Source organism: Manis javanica, chromosome 13 (genome assembly GCF_040802235.1).
Source record: "Manis javanica isolate MJ-LG chromosome 13, MJ_LKY, whole genome shotgun sequence".
Lineage (NCBI taxonomy): Eukaryota > Metazoa > Chordata > Mammalia > Pholidota > Manidae > Manis > Manis javanica.
In genome coordinates, this window is record NC_133168.1 from 18,427,351 (window position 1) to 18,452,899 (window position 25,549).

Here is a 25,549-nt window from a genome sequence, read left to right on the forward strand (position 1 = left end):
TTTTCACCTAACATTACATTTTTGAGATCTATTCATGTTGATACATGTCACTGTTTTTACCTAGAGAGAAGTGAGATCATAGCAATTTTTATTTAGTTATTTTTTTCATAAGGAAACCATGTATGAACGGGAATTAAATTATTTGCTAAATGCCCTAAAACCTTAAGAGTGTATTCCCAAAATGCGTGCCAAGCTGCCGAGGGTACTGTAGCAAACTCACAGCGTGAAGCAGAGTATTTCCCAATTTCAAGGGAAACAGTGACATTTGTCAGATATAACACAAACTACTACTAAGTTATTTAGGTCTTTTTGGTACTTGTTTTAGCCTAGGTTCAGTTCTTCTTTGGCTTAGGGAAGCCATGAAAAAATTGTTGCAACACTAAAGTTGCCAGGAACCAAAAAAGTTGGAAAATCTCTGCATTAAGAATAAGAAACCGAAGAAAGGGAAGATGGCGGCGTGAGTAGAGCAGTGGAAATCTCCTCCCAAAAACACATAGAGCTATGAAAATATAACAAAGAAAAATCTTCCTAAAATAGAGACCACAGGACACAGGACAACATCCAGACCACATCCACACCTGCAAGAACCCAGCGCCTTGTGAAGGGGGTAAGATACAAGCCCCGGCCCGGCGGGACCCGAGCGCCCCTCCCCCCGGCTCCCGGCGGGTGGAGAGAAACCGGAGCAGTTTTTTTTTTTTTTTTTTTTTTTGGCGAGCGCTTTTTGAAAGCCTTAGAGGGACGGGCCCCCGTTGCTGGGGAGGCAGGGTGGCAGGACCGGTGAGGAGGTGCCTGGGAACGGCGCCGGAGGACAAAGAATATCCCGCGTTTCTCCCTGCGAGACCTGGGGGCGGGTGCCTGAGACCGGTGCCTGAGGACGGAGGAGGTCGCGCGTTTTTCCCCTTTTTTTTTTTTCTCTTTTTGGCGAGCGCTTTTTGGAAGCCTTGAAGGGACGGGGACCTCAGTGCTAGGGAGGCACGGTGGCGGGACTGGTGAGCGGGTGGCTGGGACCGGCGCCTGAGGACAAAGAATATCCCCCGTTTTTCCCTGCGGGACCGGTGGGCGGGTGCCTGAGACCGGCACTTGAGGACAGAGGAAATCGCGCGTTTTTCCCCTTTTTTTTTTCTCTTTTCTGCGAGTGCTTTTTGGAAGCCTAAAAGGGACAGGGACCCCAGTGCTAGGGAGGCAGGGCGGCGGGACTGGTGGGCGGGTGCCTGGGACCGGCACCTGAGGACAAAGAATATCCCGCATTTTTCCCTGTGGGACCGGTGGGTGGGTGCCTGAGACCAGCACCTGAGGACGGAAGAAATCGCGCGTTTTTCCCCTTTTTTTTCTCTCTTTTTGCCGAGTGCTTTTTGGAAGCCTTGAAGGGACAGGGACCCCGGTGCTAGGGAGGCAGGGCGGCGGGACTGGTGAGCGGGTGCGTGGGACCAGTGCCTGAGGACAAAGAATATTGAGCGTTCCTTCCCTGCGGGACCGGTGGGTGGGTGCTTTTTGGAAGCCTTGAAAGGACAGGGACCCTGGTGCTAGGGAGACAGGGCAGCAGGACCAGTGAGCGGGTGCCTGGGACCGGCACCTGAGGACAAAAAAAAAAAAAAAAAAAAAAAAATCGCTTGTTTTTTCCTTTTTTTTTCCTTTTTTTTTTTTCTCTTTCTTTCTGTTCCCTCTCTCATTGTTGCTGTTGTTGTTTTGGTTTGGAGAGTGCTTTTTGGAAATCTTAAAGGGGCAGGACAGGTCACTTAGACCAGAAGCAGGGAATCTGGGGATCTCTGGGCACTCTAACCCCCTGGGCAGCAGGGAGCACAGAGGCCCCTTACGGAGATAAATAGTCTCCTGGCTGCTCCCCCTCCAACGGGGCTCCACCATTTTGGAGGAACAGCCCCAGCCAGGCCAAGCCCACAGCAACAGCGGAGATAAACCCCAAAGCAACTGGGCAGGAAGCAGAAGCCCTGTCTGCGCACAGCTGCCCAGCACAAGCCACTAGAGGTCGCTATTCTCCCAGGAAAAGGCTACAAACCAACAAGAAGGGAAGCTCTTCCAGCGGTCACTTGTACCAGCTCTGCAAACTATCTCTATCACCATGAAAAGGCAAAACTACAGGCAGACAAAGATCACAGAGACAACACCTGAGAAGGAGACAGACCTAACTAGTCCTCCTGAAAAAGAATTCAAAATAAAAATCATGAACATGCTGACAGAGATGCAGAAAAAAATGCAAGAGCAATGGGATGAGATGCAGAGAAAAATGCAAGAGCAGTGGGATGAGATGCAGAGAAAAATGCAAGAGCAGTGGGATGAAGTCCGGAAGGAGATCACAGATGTCAGGAAAGAGATCACAGAAGTGAAACAATCCCTGGAAGGATTTATAAGCAGAATGGATAAGATGCAAGAGGCCATTGAAGGAATAGAAGCCAGAGAACAGGAACGTATAGAAGCTGACAGAGAGAGAGATAAAAGGATCTCCAGGAATGAAACAACACTAAGAGAAATATGTGAACAATACAAAAGGAAAAACATTCGTATTATAGGGATACCAGAAGAGGAAGAAAGAGGAAAAGGGATAGAAAGTGTCTTTGAAGAAATAATTGCTGAAAACTTCCCCAAACTGGGGGAGGAAATAATCGAACAGACCATGGAATTATACAGAACCCCCAACAGAAAGGATCCAAGGAGGACAACACCAAGACACATAATAATTAAAATGGCAAGGATCAAGGACAAGGAAAGAGTTTTAAAGGCAGCTAGAGAGAAAAAGGTCACCTATAAAGGAAAACCAATCAGGCTAACATCAGACTTCTCAACAGAAACCCTACAGGCCAGAAGAGAATGGCATGATATACTTAATGCAATGAAACAGAAGGGCCTTGAACCAAGGATACTGTATCCAGCACGACTATCATTTAAATATGATGGTGGGATCAAACAATTCCCAGACAAGCAAAAGCTGAGGGAATTTGCTTCCCACAAACCACCTCTACAGGGCATCCTACAGGGACTGCTCTAGATGGGAGCACCCCTAAAAAGAGCACAGAACAAAACACACAACATATGAAGAATGGAGGAGGAGGAATAAGAAGGGAGAGAAGAAAAGACTCCAGACAGTGTATATAACAGCTCCATAAGCGAGCTAAGTTAGGCAGTAAGATACTAAAGAAGCTAACCTTGAACCTTTGGTAACCACGAATCTAAAGCCTGCAATGGCAATAAGTACATATCTTTCAATAGTCACCCTAAATGTAAATGGACTTAATGCACCAATCAAAAGACATAGAGTAATAGAATGGATAAAAAAGCAAGACCCATCTATATGCTGCTTACAAGAAACTCACCTTAAACCCAAAGATAAGCATAGACTAAAAGTCAAGGGATGGAAAAACATATTTCAGGCAAACAACAGTGAGAAGAAAGCAGGGGTTGCAGTACTAATATCAGACAAAATAGACTTCAAAACAAAGAAAGTAACAAGAGATAAAGAAGGCCACTACATAATGATAAAGGGCTTAGTCCAACAAGAGGATATAACCATTCTAAATATATATGCACCCAATACAGGAGCACCAGCATATGTGAAGCAAATACTAACAGAACTAAAGAGGGAAATAGACTGCAATGCATTCATTGTAGGAGACTTCAACACACCACTCACCCCAAAGGATAGATCCACCGGGCAGAAAATAAGTAAAGACACACAGGCACTGAACAACACACTAGAACAGATGGACCTAATAGACATCTATAGAACTTTACATCCAAAAGCAACAGGATATACATTCTTCTCAAGTGCACATGGAACATTCTCCAGAATAGACCACATACTAGCTCACAAAAAGAGCCTCAGTAAATTCCAAAATATTGAAATTCTACCAACCAATTTTTCAGACCACAAAGGTATGAAAGTAGAAATAAATTCTACAAAGAAAACAAAAAGGCTCACAAACACATGGAGGCTTAACAACATGCTACTAAATAATCAATGGATCAATGAACAAATCAAAATAGAGATCAAGGAATATATAGAAACAAATGACAACAACAACACTAAGCCCCAACTTCTGTGGGATGCAGCGAAAGCAGTCTTAAGAGGAAAGTATATAGCAATCCAGGCACACTTGAAGAAGGAAGAACAATCCCAAATGAATAGTCTAACATCACAATTATTAAAACTGGAAAAAGAAGAACAAATGAGGCCTAAAGTCAGCAGAAGGAGGGACATAATAAAGATCAGAGAAGAAATAAACAAAATTGAGAAGAATAAAACAATAGCAAAAATCAACGAAACCAAGAGCTGGTTCTTTGAGAAAATAAACAAAATAGATAAGCCTCTAGCCCAACTTATTAAGAGAAAAAGAGAGTCAACACAAATCAACATAATCAGAAATGAGAATGGAAAAATCACGACAGACTCCACAGAAATACAAAGAATTATTAAAGACTACTATGAAAACCTATATGCCAACAAGCTGGAAAACCTAGAAGAAATGGACAACTTCCTAGAAAAATACAACCTCCCAAGACTGACCAAGGAAGAAACACAAAAGTTAAACAAACCAATTACAAGCAAAGAAATTGAAACAGTAATCAAAAAACTACCCAAGAACAAAACCCCGGGGCCGGACGGATTTACCTCGGAATTTTATCAGACACACAGAGAAGACATAATACCCATTCTCCTTAAAGTGTTCCACAAAATAGAAGAAGAGGGAATACTCCCAAACTCATTCTATGAAGCCAACATCACCCTAATACCAAAACCAGGAAAAGACCCCACCAAAAAAGAAAATTACAGACCAATATCCCTGATGAATGTAGATGCAAAAATACTCAATAAAATATTAGCAAACAGAATTCAACAGTATATCAAAAGGATCATACACCATGACCAAGTGGGGTTCATCCCAGGGATGCAAGGATGGTACAACATTCGAAAATCCATCAACATCATCCACCACATCAACAAAAAGAAAGACAAAAACCACATGATCATCTCCATAGATGCTGAAAAAGCATTTGACAAAATTCAACATCCATTCATGATAAAAACTCTCAGCAAAATGGGAATAGAGGGCAAGTACCTCAACATAATAAAGGCCATATATGATAAACCCACAGCCAGCATTATACTGAACAGCGAGAAGCTGAAAGCATTTCCACTGAGATCGGGAACCAGACAGGGATGCCCACTCTCCCCACTGTTATTTAACATAGTACTGGAGGTCCTAGCCACGGCAATCAGACAAAACAAAGAAATACAAGGAATCCAGATTGGTAAAGAAGAAGTTAAACTGTCACTATTTGCAGATGATATGATACTGTACATAAAAAACCCTAAAGACTCCACTCCAAAACTACTAGAACTGATATCGGAATACAGCAAAGTTGCAGGATACAAAATCAACACACAGAAATCTGTAGCTTTCCTATACACTAACAACGAATCAATAGAAAGAGAAATCAGGAAAACAATTCCATTCACCATTGCATCAAAAAGAATAAAATACCTAGGAATAAACCTAACCAAGGAAGTGAAAGACTTATACTCTGAAAACTACAAGTCACTCTTAAGAGAAATTAAAGGGGACACTAATAAATGGAAACTCATCCCATGCTCATGGCTAGGAAGAATTAATATCGTCAAAATGGCCATCCTGCCGAAAGCAATATACAAATTTGATGCAATCCCTCTCAAATTACCAGCAACATTCTTCAATGAATTGGAACAAATAATTCAAAAATTCATATGGAAACACCAAAGACCCCGAATAGCCAAAGCAATCCTGAAAAAGAAGAATAAAGTAGGGGGGATCTCACTCCCCAACTTCAAGCTCTACTACAAAGCCATAGTAATCAAGACAATTTGGTACTGGCACAAGAACAGAGCCACAGACCAGTGGAACAGATTAGAGACCCCAGAAATTAACCCAAACATATATGGTCAATTAATATTTGATAAAGGAGCCATGGACATACAATGGCAAAATGACAGTCTCTTCAACAGATGGTGCTGGCAAAACTGGACAGCTACATGTAGGAGAATGAAACTGGACCATTGTCTAACCCCATATACAAAGGTAAACTCAAAATGGATCAAAGACCTGAATGTAAGTCACGAAACCATTAAACTCTTGGAAAAAAACATAGGCAAAAACCTCTTAGACATAAACATGAGTGATCTCTTCTTGAACATATCTCCCCGGGCAAGGAAAACAACAGCAAAAATGAGCAAGTGGGACTACATTAAGCTGAAAAGCTTCTGTACAGCGAAAGACACCATCAATAGAACAAAAAGGAACCCTACAGTATGGGAGAATATATTTGAAAATGACAGATCTGATAAAGGCTTGACGTCCAGAATATATAAAGAGCTCACACGCCTCAACAAACAAAAAACAAATAACCCAATTAAAAAATGGGCAGAGGAACTGAACAGACAGTTCTCCAAAAAAGAAATACAGATGGCCAAGAGACACATGAAAAGATGCTCCACATCGCTAATTATCAGAGAAATGCAAATTAAAACTACAATGAGGTATCACCTCACACCAGTAAGGATAGCTGCCATCCAAAAGACAAACAACAACAAATGTTGGCGAGGCTGTGGAGAAAGGGGAACCCTCCTACACTGCTGGTGGGAATGTAAATTAGTTCAACCATTGTGGAAAGCAGTATGGAGGTGCATCAAAATGCTCAAAACAGACCTACCATTTGACCCAGGAATTCCACTCCTAGGAATTTACCCTAAGAACGCAACAATCAAGTTTGAGAAAGACAGATGCACTCCTATGTTTATTGCAGCACTATTTACAATAGCCAAGAATTGGAAGCAACCTAAATGTCCATCTGTAGATGAATGGATAAAGAAGATGTGGTACATATACACAATGGAATACTACTCAGCCATAAGAAGTGGAAAAATCCAACCATTTGCAGCAACATGGATGGAGCTGGAGAGTATTATGCTCAGTGAAATAAGCCAAGCGGAGAAAGAGAAATACCAAATGATTTCACTCATCTGAGGAGTATAGGAACAAAGGAAAAACTGAAGGAACAAAACAGCAGCAGAATTACAGAACCCAAAAATGGACTAACAGGTACCAAAGGGAAAGGAACTGGGGAGGATGGGTGGGCAGGGAGGGATAAGGGGGGGGAAGAAGAAGGGGGGTATTAAGATTAGCATGCATGGGGGGGAGGGAGAAAGGTGAGGGTGGGCTGCACAACACAGAGAGGACAAGTAGTGACTCTACCACATTTTGCTAAGCTGATGGACAGTAACCGTAATGGGGTTGTTAGGGGGGACCTGATATAGGGGAGAGCATAGTAAACATAGTATTCTTCATGTAAGGGTAGATTAAAAATTTAAAAAAAAAAAAAAAAGAAAGAAAGAAAGAAAGAAAAGGGGATTACTCGTTAACAGGATAAAACTATTGGTAAATCAAAGATCAACGCATGCTTTAAATATCCTTAATGTTGATCACTTAAAGGGTGTCAGATGATCAGCTATGGAGGTACTCTTTTCTGATAATATTCCTTTCTCTTAATTAAAAAAAAAAAAAAAAAAAAGCAGTTACTGTGTGCTGACCTCCAATGAGTTCTGCACAGTGGTATAGAGGGCATGTCAAAGTGTGGGCAAAGGGTCTGTTTGTTTCTACGCAGAAGATCAAGGCCTAGCTTGGATACCCAGAAAATGAAATAAGATACGATATGAGGAGGAGCTTCCGGCATCAGCACTCTCTGGAGGACTCGTGCCGGGGGATGATCATCAAAAAGCCTCCCCAGGGATCCGGACGATGCTGCGGTTGTGGCTGCATCCAGCCCACCGTCTCCTGGACTTGCCATAAGAAGGAGGAGGGAGATGTCTAGGCTGGCATGTGCATACAGTGACACAACGAATTTGACTGGATCTGTACTGTTGGAACTCAACCAGGAGTTGGGAGGGGTGCAAGTTGTAGCACCCCAAAATCTCATGACTATAGACTATCTATGGTTAAAAGAACATATGGGATGTGAACAGATCCCAGAAATGGGCTGCTTTAATTTGTCTGATGGTTCAAGTACAGTTGGAAAATATCCATCATATTATAGATAAATTTTCACAAATGCCTAGGGTGCCTAAATGGTTTTCTTGGCTTCACTGGAGATGGCTGGTAATTATAGATTTGCTTTGTTTATGTCACCGTATTCCTATTATGTTAATATGTGTGTGCAAATTAGTTAGTAGTTTAAAACCTATACATACTTAAGGTACTATACAAGAAGATATGTCAAAGAAATAATCAATCCTCCCAAGTTTCCTTCATATGCTACATCTATAGCTTTTCTTCTTCCTTCCTAATTACAAACCTTAAATAGAATTCGTGCCTCATATCGAATTTACCGAGTATCATAATTCCTCCAGGTGGTAAAGATACCTCGAGACAAGTGCTGGGCATAGAAGCCACAGGGCATAAATCTGCAAAGAAGTAAAAAGCTAACCTTTGCAAACAATATGGCTTCTCTCTCACTTACCAACTTTACATTTCCCTGTATGGCCCCGGAAGATGACTGGTTAGCCAGAGACGGGTAAGATTCCTCAAGGGAGGAACAACCTAAGACAGGCACAGTCGCAGGGGGGCCATCAGGTGAGAATTTGGGGATCAACAGAGGTGAGGCTCAGAACCTCACCCCCCCTGCTTTGAGAGAAATCTTCTGCATCCGTGGATGTCTTGCTGCCCTTGTCTAGCCTGGATTAATACTTAGTCCATAGGCACACACCTGATCATCTGATCATCTACATTTGCCTTCTTACAGCACTAAACTATGTTTTCTACCTTTATCTTGCATCTACCTACCACTTCAGCATTTTATTAAAAATAAAAATAATAATAATAATAGGAGAAATGTGGGATCAACATATAAATCAAGTACAAAAATCAAATGAATATTCATATTTGACCTGATGGTTTATAGGTCATATTGCATGATCAAAACCGAAAGTTTCTGTGATGAATGCCCTTGTACTGTTCACCATGTAAGAATTTATTCACTCTGTAAGAATTCGTTCACCATGTAAGAACTTGTTCGTTATGCTTCAGAAGATTGGAGACTGACGAGAATTAGGCTTGAGATGGATTAATGATTGTACATTGAGCATTGACCCCCCTATACTGAATTTTATTGTTGTTAACAACCATTTGATCAATAAATATGAGAGATGCCCTCTCAAAAAAAAAAAAAAAAAATGCATTTAGGTTGACTTCCCACTTCTTTTACCTGAGCCCATATGCCAGCTTCTGCTTTTGCAATACGTTCTTTGAGTGCAGCCTCTTGAATTTCCTCTTCTTTATTCAGAATATCTGCCCCGATATCTGTGTATTTGAAAAGAAACATAATATCCACAGACTGTTTCTTGGCTTTTCTTTTTATGATTATCTAGTTACTTACTAGAGTTATCTAAGAGATATATCCCCTTTGGAACAGGTTATATTCTTTTCTTTAAAGATGTCAATGAAAGAGATAAGTTTTTCCTCAATTGATTGAGAGGAAACTCACGGCACTGTTAGGCCTAGATAGAGTCAGCTGCTTTCTTCACAGCAAGTCCACACTGTAGACAACTGGCAGAGCAGATTTTTCACCCAGAGTAGAATGTTGAGTGAACATTCACCGGATCCAGCTCTGCTCCTCGGGGCCCTGGTGTTACCTCCAGCAGGGAAGTGGTAGCAGAACGCTTTCTTGAGTGTGTTATATGTCTGTCTTCAGTGTGGTCTTGCTGGGTTTAGCTGCCTCAGTTGTGGAGCTAAGGGGCAGTAGTTTAGCACTTCTCTGCCAGTGATCTTATTTAATTTCTAAATAATAATATTATTATCTACCCAGACATGGAAATAAAAGCGCAAAGAGGTTTGAGGACCACACAATCCCGGATAGCTAGGGACAGAGCTGGCCCTGGGGCCCAGCCCTGAGCTCCCTGAACTGGGCACAGGGTTTTTTCCATCTTCTGCTGCCGGAGTGGGCTGTCAGAGGTGGCTCATAACCTATATGGGGGTGACAAGCCCTTTGAGAGCTGAAATCCCATGCACAGTGATCTTTCTCTCCAATCCAAACTCTTAACAGTACTTATTCCCTATACCATTCATTTTTTTGCATCTTAGATTTGTTGAATTATTAACTTTCCATGTGATTAGGTCTAATTTTCTAAAATTACAAAGCACATCTTATACTGCAGTGTCTCTCATGGTGCCTAGTTGGGCAATAACAGAGCCAAGATGTTGTGGACATCTGTTTGTCTGCTCAACATCTTCTCTCCCTCTGGTAACAGGACCCTTTTCTCTCCAGAACTTTCCTCTCTCACTTCAGGTTTTTCTGGTGGGACTGCCAATCGCAGCAGTCAACCTGCTTGCCCATCACGTTATCCCCCAGGGCCATAACTGGACCAGGACTGGGCACATGCTCAAGCCTGGCCAAGCAGGCTCTTCCCTAGGATTTTATATAAGGATGTAAAAGGAACATAGCTTTTTACCCTTGTGGTTTTTAAGTTGGAGGCAATAGGCTCTTGGAGCTGTCTGGGACCACTCTACTCCTTTCCTAGCTGCTGGACTAAGCCTGGCTGCAGTCGCAAACAGCTGAGCTAACTCATTGGAAGAGCAAGTGTGGACAGACTGAAAGCCCTGGTGCCAGATCCCCCCTGGGTTTCTCTGTTTAAAAGGTCAAGAAATTCCCTTTTATTGCAGTCTAGTCTGAGCCATTTCTGTCATCTGTAACTGAAAATACATGCTTTGTAGCATTAAGAGTCTTTGCTACTGGATTATCAGTGAATTTATAAATACAGGGCAGTGAATAATATGATTGAGATGGACATACACTGCATAGGCTCAACAATGCGTAGATATAATTACAGAAGATTTTGGAAGAAATGTGACTAAGCGGGGACCAGCAACACATTGAACTTCATAAAAATGTGATACAACTGTGGGCTGCTTTTGCTCTTTTTATGCTTAAATCCCATTACTTTCTATTAGCTGTTCTCAACTCTGTACAACAGAATCTCTGCATAGCTTTTAAAAATGCTGAGAAAGGAACAAACTATGAACACACAGAACTTGGATGGACCTCAAGGACCTTATGCTGAGTAAAGAAAGTTAATTTCCAAGAGTTACATACTGCATGACTCCACTTATAGAACATTCTCAAAGGGATAAAATGATGGTCATGAAGTACAGACAAGTGGTTACTAGGGGCTTGGGTTATGGCGTGTTAAGGCGTAACAGAAGAGAGTTTCTCTGTGGTAATGGGAGAGTTCTACATCCTGATTGTGGCAATGGTTACGTGTGATAAACTTCATTAAAGTATACACCAAGGGGGTAAAAATGTGTATGTAAGGTCTGTACCTGATTTAATAGTATTATTCCAACACCAATAACTGGTTTTGATGGTGAACTGGCATTATGTAATATCAATGGAAGAAGCTGGATGAGGGGCATATAAGAACTGTTCTCTTTTTAAAACTTGAGTCTTAAACTATTTCCAATTAAAAGCTATTAAAATATGTAAAAAATTGAAAGACAACACACAGAGGCCTGGTTCTGAAGCTAATTTAGTGGGTCTGTGTTGGATTAGTATTAAATCCAATGAGTCTGTGTTTGTATATTTGTAGTAAAAACACATTTTTTTAAAGTTCTGAGTACACTGCTATGGTTGAGAACTACTGTCCTATGCAACATTCATTAGCATTTATGTAGATTTTTCAATATGCTTTTATATTTACTTATAAAAAACAGAGAATTTTGGCTCTTGACTTAAAATAGACAATGACAAATAGAGGTCACTGAATATAAAAGATTAATTTCTAACTAGATTTAATTTATCCACTTAATGTTTAGACTCAGATATTCTGGAAGGCATAAGGAATCAATCAATAAAAGCATAAACATTAACTAAAAGTTAAAATCAGGTGTGGTACTTGTATTTTTTTTAGAATCATTCTCAATTATGGAGTGTTAAGCTTTTTATTTATTTTTTTGTCTGTTCAACATCTTCTCTCCCTCTGGTAACAGGACCCTTTTCTCTCCAGAACTTTCCTCTGCTCTATTCATTATAGGTAACCTACATTTTATTTTTTTCAAAACACTTTCCATTCTCTAACTTCTTATATTTTCAAAGATCAGGAGTAAAAGTAAATCACTGTTAGTTTATCATGTTAAAGGAAGAGAGGATCAGAAAAGTATTTTAAGAGTCCTTAGGAAACACTTTCAAGGCTTAGACTGGAAACTCTGATGGGGATAAGAAGAGAAGGAAACCTATAAAACTACAATTTGATTTGCTCATTGAAATCATATGCACATACACAATGTTATATATATAAGCATACTGCATAATATATATATAACACATTTATAACACACTATATATATATAATATATATATATATACACACACTATTCTCAAGTTATCTATATGTGTCTATAAGTATGTATAAGTCACCAGCTACTAATAAAGGCTATCGTTTCTTTCACCCATTGATTAAGGTGTTACTTAGAGCCATTTCTCTCCTGTGTGTGTGGAAGGTGCCCAAGTATGGGCAACGCAAAAAGAACTCCCATTTGCTATTATGTGCCTGGCTTTATAACAGGTACAAATAGTTCATTAACGCCTCTACAAACCTGCAAGCTAGGTATTAACATCTCTATTTACATATAAGGAAAGAAATTGAAAGGCTAAGTATACTGTCCAAGGCACTTAAGCGGTGAAGCTAGAATTCGACCCATATTTTTCTCATGCCAAATAGAAACCCCTGTAGGACAAGCAACTTTGATCAGAAGAGCTGACAAGTCTATGTAACAGGAAGAATGACATACGATGCTCTAAAACATTAGAAGAAAACAGCAAAGAAACTTACCCAGTATATCTCTGTGAGTGTAAAAGCATGTCTTAAATGGCTTGTATTCATGAATCTGTTTGAAGGTTTCTCCAAAAGGGGCAAGTGGAATTATTTTATTGCAAACAGCACAGCAAACAAAGCTTTTGTAATTTGGATTTCTGATCATGATTAAATTTAGGATGTCTTTTACTATGCACAGGTAAAATATTCTTACGATCAGAAAAAGCAGTTTTAAGAAAACCTAGAAGTTCAAGAAAGCTGGAAGCAGTTCAAGGTTTTAGGACTGCTAGATGTTGGTAAGGATTTAATCATTTGCCATGATTAGGTAGTGGCAACATGTCTATTGATAAACAATGGTCATTGATACCGAAAGCCTTTGCCATGTAAGGTGTGGGCATTGGATTTGGGGAGATTTGCACAGCTGCCTTCTCCTTGGCTCTTAGTTAAACTCCTAGTTAAATTGTTAACTTGCTTAACAACTGTTGCTAGGTAAGACAAGCTTTGCTCATAAAGCAACTAGAAATAGTAACAAAAGGGGGCACAGTGCAACTGTTCATTTCCCAGATACTTTCTGTATTAGTTTTCTATTGCTGTTGTAACAAATTACCACAATTTAGTGGCTTAAAACAAGGCAAATTTGTTCTCCTGCAGTTCTGGAAGTAGGAAGTCCAAAGTGAGTCTTATGGGACTAAAATTAAGGTATATGAAGGGCTGGTTCCTTCTGGAGGTTTTAGGGACAATCTGTTTCCCTGCCTTCCCACCTTCTAGAGGCTGCCCACATTGCTAAGCTCATGGCCTCATATCTCATAGGTTTCTATGCTTTTCTCCCCTTGCTTGTATGATGCCGTTTCTTCGGATCTGCCTACCTCTCATAAGGGCCTTTGTCAGGCCCACCTGGATAATTTCCCCATCTCCAAATTCTTAATCGCCATCTGCCAAGTATCTTCTTGCCATATAAGGTAACAAATTCACAGATTCTAGGGATTAGGATCTAGACTTGGGGGTGGGGTGGGAAAAGGGGAGCATTATTTAGCCTACCACACCTTCTTATAAATGGTTTATTTGACAAATTGATTCAACTTAGGCCAGAAAAGGAGGGAATTTAATTTTTTTTCAGGTTACCTATAAATGTGATGTTTTGGTGCTATGGCAGTAAAACTGGGAAATATCACTGTGGATTAAGGGAAAAACTAAGTCAGTACTCAAATTTACTAAGCCTAGTTTTACAACAACTAATCTGCTGCCCTTGTTAAAATGGAAAGTCCTGCATTGCAAGAATCCCCTCAGTGCCTCACAAATGGGACAGCTTGGTGGGCCTAAGATAAGGCTATGGACCAATAAATAGCTTGACTGTTTGCCTCAGGAGATTCTTGAAAATCAGTTTATAAATTCAATAGCTTGCTCCTCTAGGCAAATAGCTCTTCTATCAGAACAGATTACCTCCCTGTGCAAATCAACAGTTTACTCATCAAGATGAGCTTCAGGACCTAACCCACTATGTTACTGAGTTTGGCCCAGTCTCTACCAGAGTCCCCGCACCGGAAGACCTTCCTTCAACCACTTGAACCGAGATTTCAAAATGCTGTAAGTATCTTGCCCTGGTTATCCCCTTCTAAACACAACTGATTTTGTCAATGTGGCGTTTATCCTCAGAGAATGAATGAAAATACCAGCACAAAGTCAGGCGGCCGTTGACACTCTGCACACACACAGACTGTGCTGTAACTTCTAACCACCCTTTAAAAAGTATCATAGTTAGAGTACTTGTTCCTAAAATTCAGTGTGATTCTTCTATTCTTCACAGCTGTATACCTCACTGGTTCATTCACATAGATGTCACACAGCTTAAGGCTGCACTTTGCACAGTTCCTGCTGTCCTTCTGGGATGTGATATCTCTTGAGAGTACCTGCATCTTCCCCACCAAGTATCAACTTATTCTGCTGAATAGTAGAATAATTCTGAAAGATGACAATGTGACATTAAATGTGTAAGTTGAAAAGAGAAGACATTTAGTTCCTTAACAACCAAAACACACGGGAAACCAAAAGCAAAATACTACTTGAAATTAAAAGGCATTTTATACCACCTAAGTGCTTTTTAAACTATACAAAGTGTACTACATAGAGAGACATAAAGAAGAAATATTTAGGGCTTAGTAATAAAAATATAACTTAGTTCCATGTAGATAACTCAATTAGCTAAGCTCTTTCATATCTACAATTCAGATGTAATTGCATTTTCATGTGTCTTGCAAAACCACATGAAGTACTGGAAATTAAAATCTTACATTATGATAATAAACTCTGTGCAATTATTATTACTTGGTAATAATAAATAAAACAAAATTTCAGGATGAGATTTATTACAGAGCCCCAATTACAATCATTTGGAGAATGGGATATCTAGAAGTGAAACTGGTCCAGAACCTTATCAAAAACCCAGAACAGTAAGATTTTCTTTTCTTATCTCTTGAGTAGTTCTAGTTTTAAATAACTTTAAGAACATTTGGTCTTTTAGTATCACTGTAACATTAATTTACAAAACTAAAATAGGTAACATTTAGTTATAGTCAAGTAAAAACATCATGCCTCAGTATAACATACATTTTTTAAAAGAAAAACTCCAATTACTTTGAATTATTCATTTAATCTTTATTTTAGTAGTTGACTGGGACTATCTTTTCAATTGAAATAAAATTCTGGACCAGAAATAGCTGAAATAAAACACCAAAATATATGAACCATCTTTAAAAACTATGTCTTTAATGTGAACTGTAGACTTTACAGTAATTGAAATCACCTTTTCCCCCCCACAAATTTGGGTTTTATGCCAGGTATAAAATGAACATTGCCTTTACAAATAGCAAAATAAAACTAAACTCTCAAAACAGTTGCAACTGCACCATTCACCTTGAAATATTAAAAACATTATGCAAACTCAATACCACTGGGTACTTTTATTATATGGAACTTAATAATTAACAAAAATGACTTCCATGCTCATGGCATTTTTATACAGGGATTTAATAAAAGGAAAGTATTGAGTAGCTCTTTTTCTGGGAAAAGGAGATAAAAGCTGCAGCTTTAAAAGGACCAAATTTACTCCAGTGGTTTGGTCACAACTGCTATCTTTCTGCATTAACATTTTTTAGACCCAGAAACACGGTCGTGTGCACTCAGTCTTTCCCGTGAGGATTTTGGAGCCCTCACAGCTGCGCCTGCAGTGACCAGCTGTTAATCCCATTTAGACGTTTTTCTCCTCATATATCTGTTTCCCTCACTATCAATAGCTTCATAGAGGTCCTCTTTATTCTCCTGTGTTGCATGTAGATAACCAATATAAGCCACGCAAAGCGAAAGGGTTATCAATCCGAAAGCCATTACAGGTTTGTTCTGTCAAAGAAAAACAATTATAAAGCCTCATTAGGACTACCAATCTGAGGAGATCCAAATATTCTGTTGCACTTTTCTCTTGACATATCAGGTCTTTATTATCACACTAACATTCTTAAGGTAATATATTCAAGTATAATAATTTACTCAGTTCTTAATTCAGTTAATTCAACTCCTGATAACTTGGAGATTATAGAGGACGCTTGCTTCTTTCTCCTCCTGCCTTTCTCCAGTCTACAGCGTGGACATCTCAGACCTCCCCCTTCAGGAAAGGGATGGTTAGGGCAAGAGCAGTGGGGGTGAGAGGCGTGGAAACTGGTCCAGTGCTGGGAGTTCAGTGTCCTCTGTGATACATGGAGAAGCTGCTTAACTTCTTAGGGCCCAAGCTTCAATTTTCAATTCCTATATTCTGCTTCTGTTACCACATCTGCTGTATTACCATTATTTTAAATCTTAACCATCAAAAGAATAAAGGTCAAACTTTTTCACTTGGATGGACATGAAAGAAAGGCCACAAGCTCAGAGCAGTTTAAATTTGCAATTCCTGAAATGCATTTGGCAATTAAAAGAACAAACTAGTTCAAAGTTAGTAAAATGTTCTACTGTGATTTAATGATTTGATTGTTAAATTGACCTATTTAATTTTAAAAGTTTAGACAACCATGTTATTAAAATTCTAATCAAATTCAATACATTTAAGTATATAATAATTTGAGTTCATTAACATTTAGTTAAAATTTGTATTTATTTAAAAATAAAATTTAATAAGACATCAAATATATTAAATAGTTTGCAACAAGAATATGAATGATTCTTGTTGCAATGTGACTCCCTAACACTGTACGAAGGTACATCGTCAAATTTTTCACAAAATGTTTACAATATCCCTTAGGTAAAAACATAATAATAAAGATTAGAATTGTCTATTAAAATGATCAGGTTTTCACTTTGTTTTCTTTTTTTTAATAGGTCTTATTTACTTAGTACTACCAGATCAAACAATAAAAATTCACTTCAAATTAATGCTACTAAAATAAAATTTTGAATAGGAATTTTATCCAGTAAAATGCAAAGTAAGTAGTTTTATATGTGTATTTAAGGAACCAGCATTTAAGATCTTCCTTCCACCTGCTTTTATTCAGAGAGGTCTTACTATTCAGCATAAAATGTCCATGATAAAATCAAAGGTTACAGGAAAATAAAAACTTTCTACTCCTGATACCCTAATACTTAAACATAAAGTCTTACTCTAGATATATTTCTTACAGGTTTAATGAAGAGTTCTGGATTCACAGCTCGAAATAAGGTAGTCGTGCGGACCCCTCTAAGCCCTGGGTTTCCAAAGTCTTTCTCTTTGGGTGGTTCCTTTTTCGATGCCGGAGGCTCAGGTGCTGAAGACATCTTGACAAGTTCAGATGACTATTTGTTACCTAAAAATAAATTGTTTTCCTTCATGATTATGTTTTTTTGATAATGCTCTTCAAAAAAAAAATCATTCTATGCTCATTCTTTTTTTGCATTCCAGTCCAGATAGATGCCAAAAGGGATGGTCAATTATTTTATTACTTTGTAAAACATATACTTTGTGAATGGTGCTTTTTGATACAATTATTTTATTTTTCATCTCTTAGAACACATTAGTGGGGTAAACAAAAGTTGTTTTCCTACTTTACAAATACCTAGAGAATTCTTTGTTGGTCATGAGTCACACTGTATGATGGGGGTTACATAAAAGGGGTACTAAAGGTGGGACTGGTCAGTGGGTTATCCATACCCTTCTTCCTTCCATTTTCACCCTTCCTCACCTGCCAACAGACATTTCAAGACACCTTCTGAGAGAAGTACTAGTATTTCTTTGCTCAATTGCTCCTGGAGCTTCGTCCCTGGCCCACTTCCCTTCATGCTCCTTCCCTTCCTCTGCTGGCTCCCAAGCAGTAAGGGTACATAGAAGTTTGCCCTCACTTCCCCTCTGCCTATCTGACTCATGGGAGGATTGCTTTGCTATCACCTTAATCTGAATATCCTTTTTTGCCTCTTAATTACTCTAAACCTATCCTACTAAATCCAATTGTCTTTTGGCTTCTGGTTCTCCCAGATGGAATGTCAACTTTTGTATTTTCATCTTCTAGGTCCTATTAGGCCAACGCTTAGTCTTATCATTCCTGCCACCCAACGCTGGGGTAGGGATGGCAGGGGTAGTTGAAAGGGAGAGACAGGGGAAGAAGCCTTTCAAAGAAGGGCTGAAATTAATGACAATATAATAAATTCTTTGGGGAAATGCTGCACTCCTACTATACAGTAAATGTTATAAAACAAACATTCATATTTAAACACTCACTGGAGCTGTGTTTACACAAGCATTCTTTAAATTTTGTATTTTATAGATTTTATAAATACAGTATTTTTCCAACTTTATTGGTTATGGAGAAGATTAGCAGTCATGCAGTGATTTCAGTTTCTTCAAAACAGTTTTAATTGCAGTGGTCACTACATATTCATTTATACCACTTGGTTGGGTAAACATCTTGTCAGGAACATCTCCTTGAAAGGAAAGGATTCCTATCACTTTCCATGTTTGCAAGGACTTCTGCAACGTTTCTTGTTGGCTGTTCTATCACTTGTTTCCCGTGGATGTCATGATGTCATTGTCACCATTATCGTCATCACTTCCTGGTTCCTTTTTGACATCAGCACTCCTGTAGCAATTTAAGGATTTGCTAACTCTTGGGAAATAGTTATATTGCTATCTGTAGCCACAAAGTGTCAAAATCAAACTGGTTTGGGAGACCAGTCACAGCAGCAATTGAGTACCATACTAGTTCAAAACCACACTTGGTTTGCAGTCTTCTTCCAGGCTGACCTCCAGGGATTCCGCAGGAATCATACCTGTTCCCTACCAACCTTTAGCTATAGTCTACAGATGACCAGGTCTCAGCAATCATGCCAATGGCTTGTTTCATTTGATTGTCTCAGATTTCCCTTCATCAGCCAAATTTAGAAAGAGTTGTTTTAGCCATGAGCTTTGACTATGCAAGTTATGTAGAACGACCGTGCAGTTCAATGCAAAAACTCAATACAGGCATGATCCGCAGTGTGTTATAGGCACAACAGTTGTCTATCAGGAATAGGGCATTTCACTTTGCTCCTTTTATTCTCTTGCCAACCTTTCTCAGCCAGTCATTAAATAAATCTTTCATCCTTTGGGCCTGTATATTGGCTTGGTAATCACAGGGGGGCAAATGAGCATGTCTGAAGCACTGCGGGCTAACTAAAATTGCCAATGCAAGTGGTCTCATCTTTTCTGTACAACATGCATTACAGCAGAATAAAGCAACCATCAATTTGCTTATTTCTATTGCAAAGCCCACCTCAAGCATTAAGTATATGAGGTAACAACTCATAAAACGCCTATTTAATCCATTTAAAACATCATTGAGGCTGCAACTAGCAATTAAAAAAAAAAATTCTCCTGCATGCAAGTTACTAATTTTCTCTGCTGGAACAGTGTTTTCTTCACTACAGACAACTTCTGAAATAGTTCTATAACATGACTGAAATTTGTTCAGCCAGCACACACTTGCTTGAAATTCATCATGCACCAAGTTGGCAAAAAAACCCAATGTTTTCTGGGGAAGAAGTGATTCATTTACATAACCATTTCTTGTACAAACTTCTTGTTACCATGCAAAAACAGTTATAAAAGGAACTCGAATTTGCTTCTGCATTAGACCCAGAATCTTTTAATTTCTTCTTCAGTTCTGGCTCAGTCTTTCAAAAATGTCAACAAGGTAGGAGAAGTGATGCCAAATTCCTCTGATACTTCTCCTTTCTTGTGGCAACAATCTACTGCTTCTATTGCTTTCATTTCCTTCTACGAAAACTGCTGGCATGTTATCTTTCCCTCTTAGTCATGACAATAAGATGGATGCCATATACAATGTATTTAGAATTTAAGTAACAAATGTTGGCCACCAGATGCCTAAGCTAGGTGCCAGTGATGTTTCTCATTATATTAATAATGTGTTTGACTGTAATGCAGAAAAAGGGAAAATTCAGAAAAAAGCAATTATTCAAGTGGAAGCAGTACTATAACCTGTAAAGGCCATACCTATAAAAGATGTGAGATAGGAAATAGCTAACACAATAGCATGTTGTTAAGAATGAATCACAGCCCCACAGTATGCCACTCATTGAAACTGTGGCATTAGATAAAAATATAGGAAGGCCTGAAAAAGCAAATATATAAAGGTAAAAGTCATTCTAACCAAAAACGGACAAAAACAGCATTTTCTTTAATTATTGAGGAACTGCTGCATGTAATGAAAACAGATATCTGGTAAAATACGGCTTATAATTGCTTACTGGGAAGAAAAACAAGGTAATGAAGGAGATGGTGAGGAAATACCCAAGAAAAACAAGATAACGGGGAGACAAACAAGGTAATGGGGTATGGGGAGCGCATACTGTAGAGAACAGGAGGGTCTTCACACCATTTATCACGTACACTTTGTGTTGATGACAATGTGCCAAGAACTAAGGATGATTAACTTAATCATCACCTGAAGTCCAAAATATACGTGTGAGAGAAAACTAGCTGCAGCCAACAGAAATTTCAGTATTTTATAATTAAAGTAATGCAGTAATGTTAAATGTCATGAAATTCAACCTATATAAGATGTCTATAAAAACTATGTATTAAGAGTGTTCTAATGTGAATTTTAATTACTTAATTTTAGATGCAAGATTCCTTGGCCCCCTCTTTTCCTTAGTAAAACCTACATTTCCTTTGTAATGAATCAAGGATATAAGCAAACAAGACTTAATTTATTGTACTGCAACATACAACATCCACATTCACCTTAATAATTCACTGTTTATGTTAAACTCTTTATCAGAAATGACAATTAAAGAATACTTGGATTGGAAATCACTATGAATGTTTACTGAAAGGGCATCGACAAATTAAGGGATAACCTACTGTACTACATTTAAAAAGATGTTTTAATATACCAGAATTTCAATTGTTTGTGGTACTTTTTATAAGTATGAAAGTAGCATTTTCCATTACATATCATTTTTACTAGACATGGTTTAAGACAGCTCAGTTTTATTGCTGCTTCTGCTTTTAAAAGCCATGGTCACTGAAGATGTTACAATTTTCCCAAAACTGCATGAATTTATTTATACCATCTATTGAACTAATAAAGAAAATTTAACTTTATTTTAAATAAAAAATATAGATTACTGAAGCCAAAAAGGGCATTTGTAGTAAAAAATCTGTTACATATAAGAACAAAAATATCTTTTCACATGGAAGGTTCTTGTATCTCATTTATTATGGTAAAGGGGGAATCATATCTCTTTCACACACACACACACACATACACACACAGTCTAGCAGGGGTGACGGGAACTTGGCAACTTGGCAGTGCACAGTGCTCCTGGCTGGGTAATTTGGTGATTTGTTTGTACAAAGGCCTACTTGCAAAATACTCAATACTCTTATTCCTTTATTTTTCCAACACCCATTTCTCATTCCCTTATTGATTCATGACAAGAGACTTTATAAATTTTTTAAAAAGAGAAGAGTATATTTTTTCATACCTGCCTTATAAGATTTAAAGTAAGCTGGATTTACTTCATATATACTTCTCTGGTAAAAAGTCTTTACCTTTTTTATCTGCCCATCCTCTTAGAAAGGAAATAAGCAATAAAGGAGGCAGCAGAGGTCAAGGACTGCCTCTTGCACACCTCCATGAGGGTCAGTCACACCTCAGGGTGTGAGTGACATTGGTGTCCCCTGGAATTAATAATGCACAATATGCGAGACTGTACAAGATGGGCCTACATGTATTCTGGACTGGTCATTTTTGAATGATTTTCCCTCCTTTAGTAAAATTCTTGCTCAGGTGGATGATCCTGAATGTATCTGACAACTTACATTAAACAATTCGCTCACATAGAATTGGCATGGCTCTATTATATCATACATGAAAATTTGTCCAAGATAGAAAGAATATGAGTTTGGGGAAAAAGTTAATCTTCAGACAGTCATTTTTGAAATAAGCATCTCAACAGAAGATAAATCAAAACAAAATTATCAGTACAACGAGTGGAGGAAGATGGTGGAGTAGAGGGTTCCTGAACTTGCCTCACTCTGAGAATGACCTGAAGACTGGCAGAGCAGCTCTTCTGCAGCCAAAGAATAAAGAGAAGGCCACACTGAGAAGGGCAGTAAAAAAGAAAAAAAACACTAATCTGAAAAGATACATGCACTCATATGTTTACTGCAGCATTATTTACAACAGCCATAATATGGAAGCAAATTAAGTGATCATCAACAGATAAATGGATAAAGAAGATTTGTTATATAAACACAATGGAATATTACTCAGCCATAAAAAGGACAAAATCTTGCCATTCATGACAACATGGCTGAATCTAGGGGATGTTATGCTAAGTGAAATAAGGTGGATGCTTATACTTTACTTATATGTGGAATTGAAAAAATAAATAAACAAACAAATCTATCAATACAAAGAACAAAACAGAAACAGACCCACCAAAACAAAGAAAATGGTGGTTGCCAGGGGGCAGGGAGTAGGGAATAGGTGAAACAGGAGGAGGGAATTAAGAGGTACAAACTTCCAGTTACAAAATAAATAAGTCATGGGAATGAAAAGTACAGTACAGGAAATATAGTTGATAATACTGTAATAACTTTGAATGGTGATAGATGGCAACTACACTGTGAACATTTTGTAATGTATATAACTGTCAAATCACTATGTTGTACACTTGAAACTAGTATATGTCAACTATAGTTCAAGTAAAAAAAAATTATCAGAATTATAGAATGTTAGTCATTAATCAAAGCAATAATCAAAGCCTTTCTTTTAAATGACTTAGGGAGTTATAAAATAGATGGAATATTTTAATGGGATGTAAATATACTTGTTATTTTAGTTCACATACCACACTATCTTAATATTTAAGAGCATAACTGAAGTGTGTGGCAAAACACCTTAAAATTTTAAATTAGAATACACAATTCTGGGATAGAATCAGGGGACTTTATGTCTTGAAGGAATCCAGCAAAGCCTCAAATTCCACCTTTGCTATTATAAGCTGTATGTCTTTCAGTAAGTGATAAAGACTTCTGTGAGCCTCAGTTTTCACCTTTATGAAAGGGGTAATATTATCTATTGCATAGAATTACTATGTGGGTTAAATGAGACACTATTTTTAGAAGGATATAATAGATGTTGTAGCTATTGTCATCCGCACCACTAGTCTAAATAAAGATACTGTTTTTTAAATAGAGAAATCTAGGCGCAAAGAGATTGTACCTTTGCAAGAGTGAGATAATCCTGTTCTCAATTCCCAGCCCACCCCTATTCCACCACTTCACCCCCGCCCCTCTTCCTAAATCGTCAAGGCTCTGCATTTATACATTACACGATATAAGAAACATATTGTAATCCTTTGAGTTTTTTTACTTGGATTCTATATTTGTTGGTTTTAATGTAAAAAAATACTACTTAAAAAGTATCTGAAGGTACTTTTGAATTTACTGTACCTGAAGACAGGGGAAAGGTTTTGACATGGCTGTTGCATACAACCTGAGGGCTATAAAGTGGTATTTGGGTCCACTCCTCTCCCCATTACTGGGGTACCTACACTACCGGGGGCTGTTATTCAAAGACAGATGCATTTGAAGCCTCCAGAAAAAGAGGCTGCATGCATTAAGCTCTAGACATTGGGACGGTTCTTGCGGGGCGATGTCCGCGGACGGGCCACTGACCAGAGTGCAGGGCTCCCGGAACGTGAGGGGCGAGAAATGGGCCCCGTGCGGCCAAAGTTCTCCAGGATTTGCCTCCAGGCGCCCTCCGGGTGGCGAGGATTCGGTGTGCTCCGGGGAAAGCCAGAGCCAGGTCAGAGCGCGCGGCGGAACGCCCGGCCCCGCCCACCTGCCGGTCCGCGGACACGCCACTCCGCAGACGCCGCCGCTCGCCGACCGCCGGTCACCCGCTCCGCGCCCGGGGCGCTCGACCTCGTCTCCGCCTGCGACGGAGAGGAGCAGCCCAGCGCGCCCGGCCGCTCCGTGCTGCAGCGGCCCCTACAGCCCGGAGGCTGCAACGCAGGGGCGCGGGCGCCGCGGGAACGGGCGCTGCTCCTCTACGTCCGGGGCACTTGCGCCCGCCAGTGCGATTGGCCCGTTGGAGTGGGCAAGGGGCGTTTTTTTTTTTTTTGGCTTCCAATTTTTTTACCCTCTTGTTTATCCTCCCAGTTTCAAGTAACCCTCCAGTTCGTTTATGTGTTGTACAAATAAAAGGAGGCAGTACCTAGAAATACACAAATTTACTTAAAGGAAGGGGCAAAGTTATTCAAATGCACAGTTATGGATGCCGGTTTGCACACTTTGTGATGTTTCAGTTTGTTGGGATACAAGTTATGTTTAAACTACAAAATATCTAGAACAGCAGGTCTCCAGATTTGGGCATAGATTTATGTAAAGTTTTGGCCAATGACTTTTGAATTTAAACTTTGTTCTCTCAGGCTAGATTAACTTTGTATTTTGATTTGAGGTTTGAGGTTTCATTTTTAAAACTTCATTGGCATCTGGCATTACTAAGCAATCTTATGACAAAATAAGGTACATTTTAATTAAGAACTTGTGACATGAAAAGATGCTCAACATCACAAATCATCAGGGAAATGTAAATCAAAACCACAATGATATCACCTCACACCTGATAGAATGGCTATTATCAAAAGACAAGCAACAGGTGTTGATGAGGAAAAAAGGGAACCCTTGTGTAGTGTTGGTGAGAATGTAAATTGGTGTAGCCACTACGGAAAACAGGGTGGAGGCTCCTCAAAAAATTCAAAATAGAACTACCATATGATCCAGCCATGCCACTTCTGGTATATAGTCAAAGCAAATGAAATCACTATCTTGAAAAAATATTTGCACCCCATAATGTTCATTGCAGGATTTTTATAATAGCTGAAATGTGGAAACAACCTAAATGTCCATCAACAGATAAATGGATAAAGAAGATGTTATATATATACACGATGGAATATTATTCAGCCATAAGAAAGACACCCTGCTGTTTGTGACAACATAGATAGACCTTAAGGATATTATGCTAGGTGAAGTTAGAGAAACACAGGTGTATTGTTGTTTGCCCCAATGATACTTAGTTGGTCATTGTGTAGCATTATTGTGGCGACAGGTACCTGGTACACAGGTCCTCCATTGTAGGTTCCCTGGAATCAACCAACGCTAGCTTGGTAGCAGGAGGA

At 39.1% G+C, this 25,549-nt stretch overlaps 1 protein-coding gene across 2 annotated transcripts; it reads right to left on the reverse strand.

Moving 5' to 3' along the window:
* Window positions 1–15,585: 15,585 nt before the first annotated feature.
* SMIM8 (small integral membrane protein 8) lies at window positions 15,586–24,315 on the reverse strand. 2 transcript variants are annotated; one of them, XM_017678450.3, is made up of 3 exons: window positions 24,042–24,315; window positions 17,504–17,667; window positions 15,586–16,237 (listed from the first exon to the last, which is right to left on the reverse strand). In XM_017678450.3, exons 2-3 carry the CDS (start codon window positions 17,636–17,638, stop codon window positions 16,079–16,081), a joined length of 294 nt encoding a protein of 97 aa, XP_017533939.1. In that variant the 5' UTR covers window positions 17,639–17,667; window positions 24,042–24,315; the 3' UTR covers window positions 15,586–16,078. The 2 variants fall into 2 exon arrangements, with proteins under 2 accessions (XP_017533939.1, XP_073077105.1); XM_073221004.1 differs by having other exon boundaries at window positions 24,208–24,299.
* Between the last annotated feature and the right edge of the window lie 1,234 nt (window positions 24,316–25,549).

Bases quoted from the DNA above. Each gene is read 5' to 3' on its own strand.
- SMIM8 (XM_017678450.3), bottom strand. From the start codon at position 17,638: ATGTCTTCAGCACCTGAGCCTCCGGCATCGAAAAAGGAACCACCCAAA. The intron at 16,238-17,503 runs GTAAGAAATATA...TTTCTTTGACAG, and splicing joins CAGAACTCTTCATTAAACCT to AACAAACCTGTAATGGCTTT.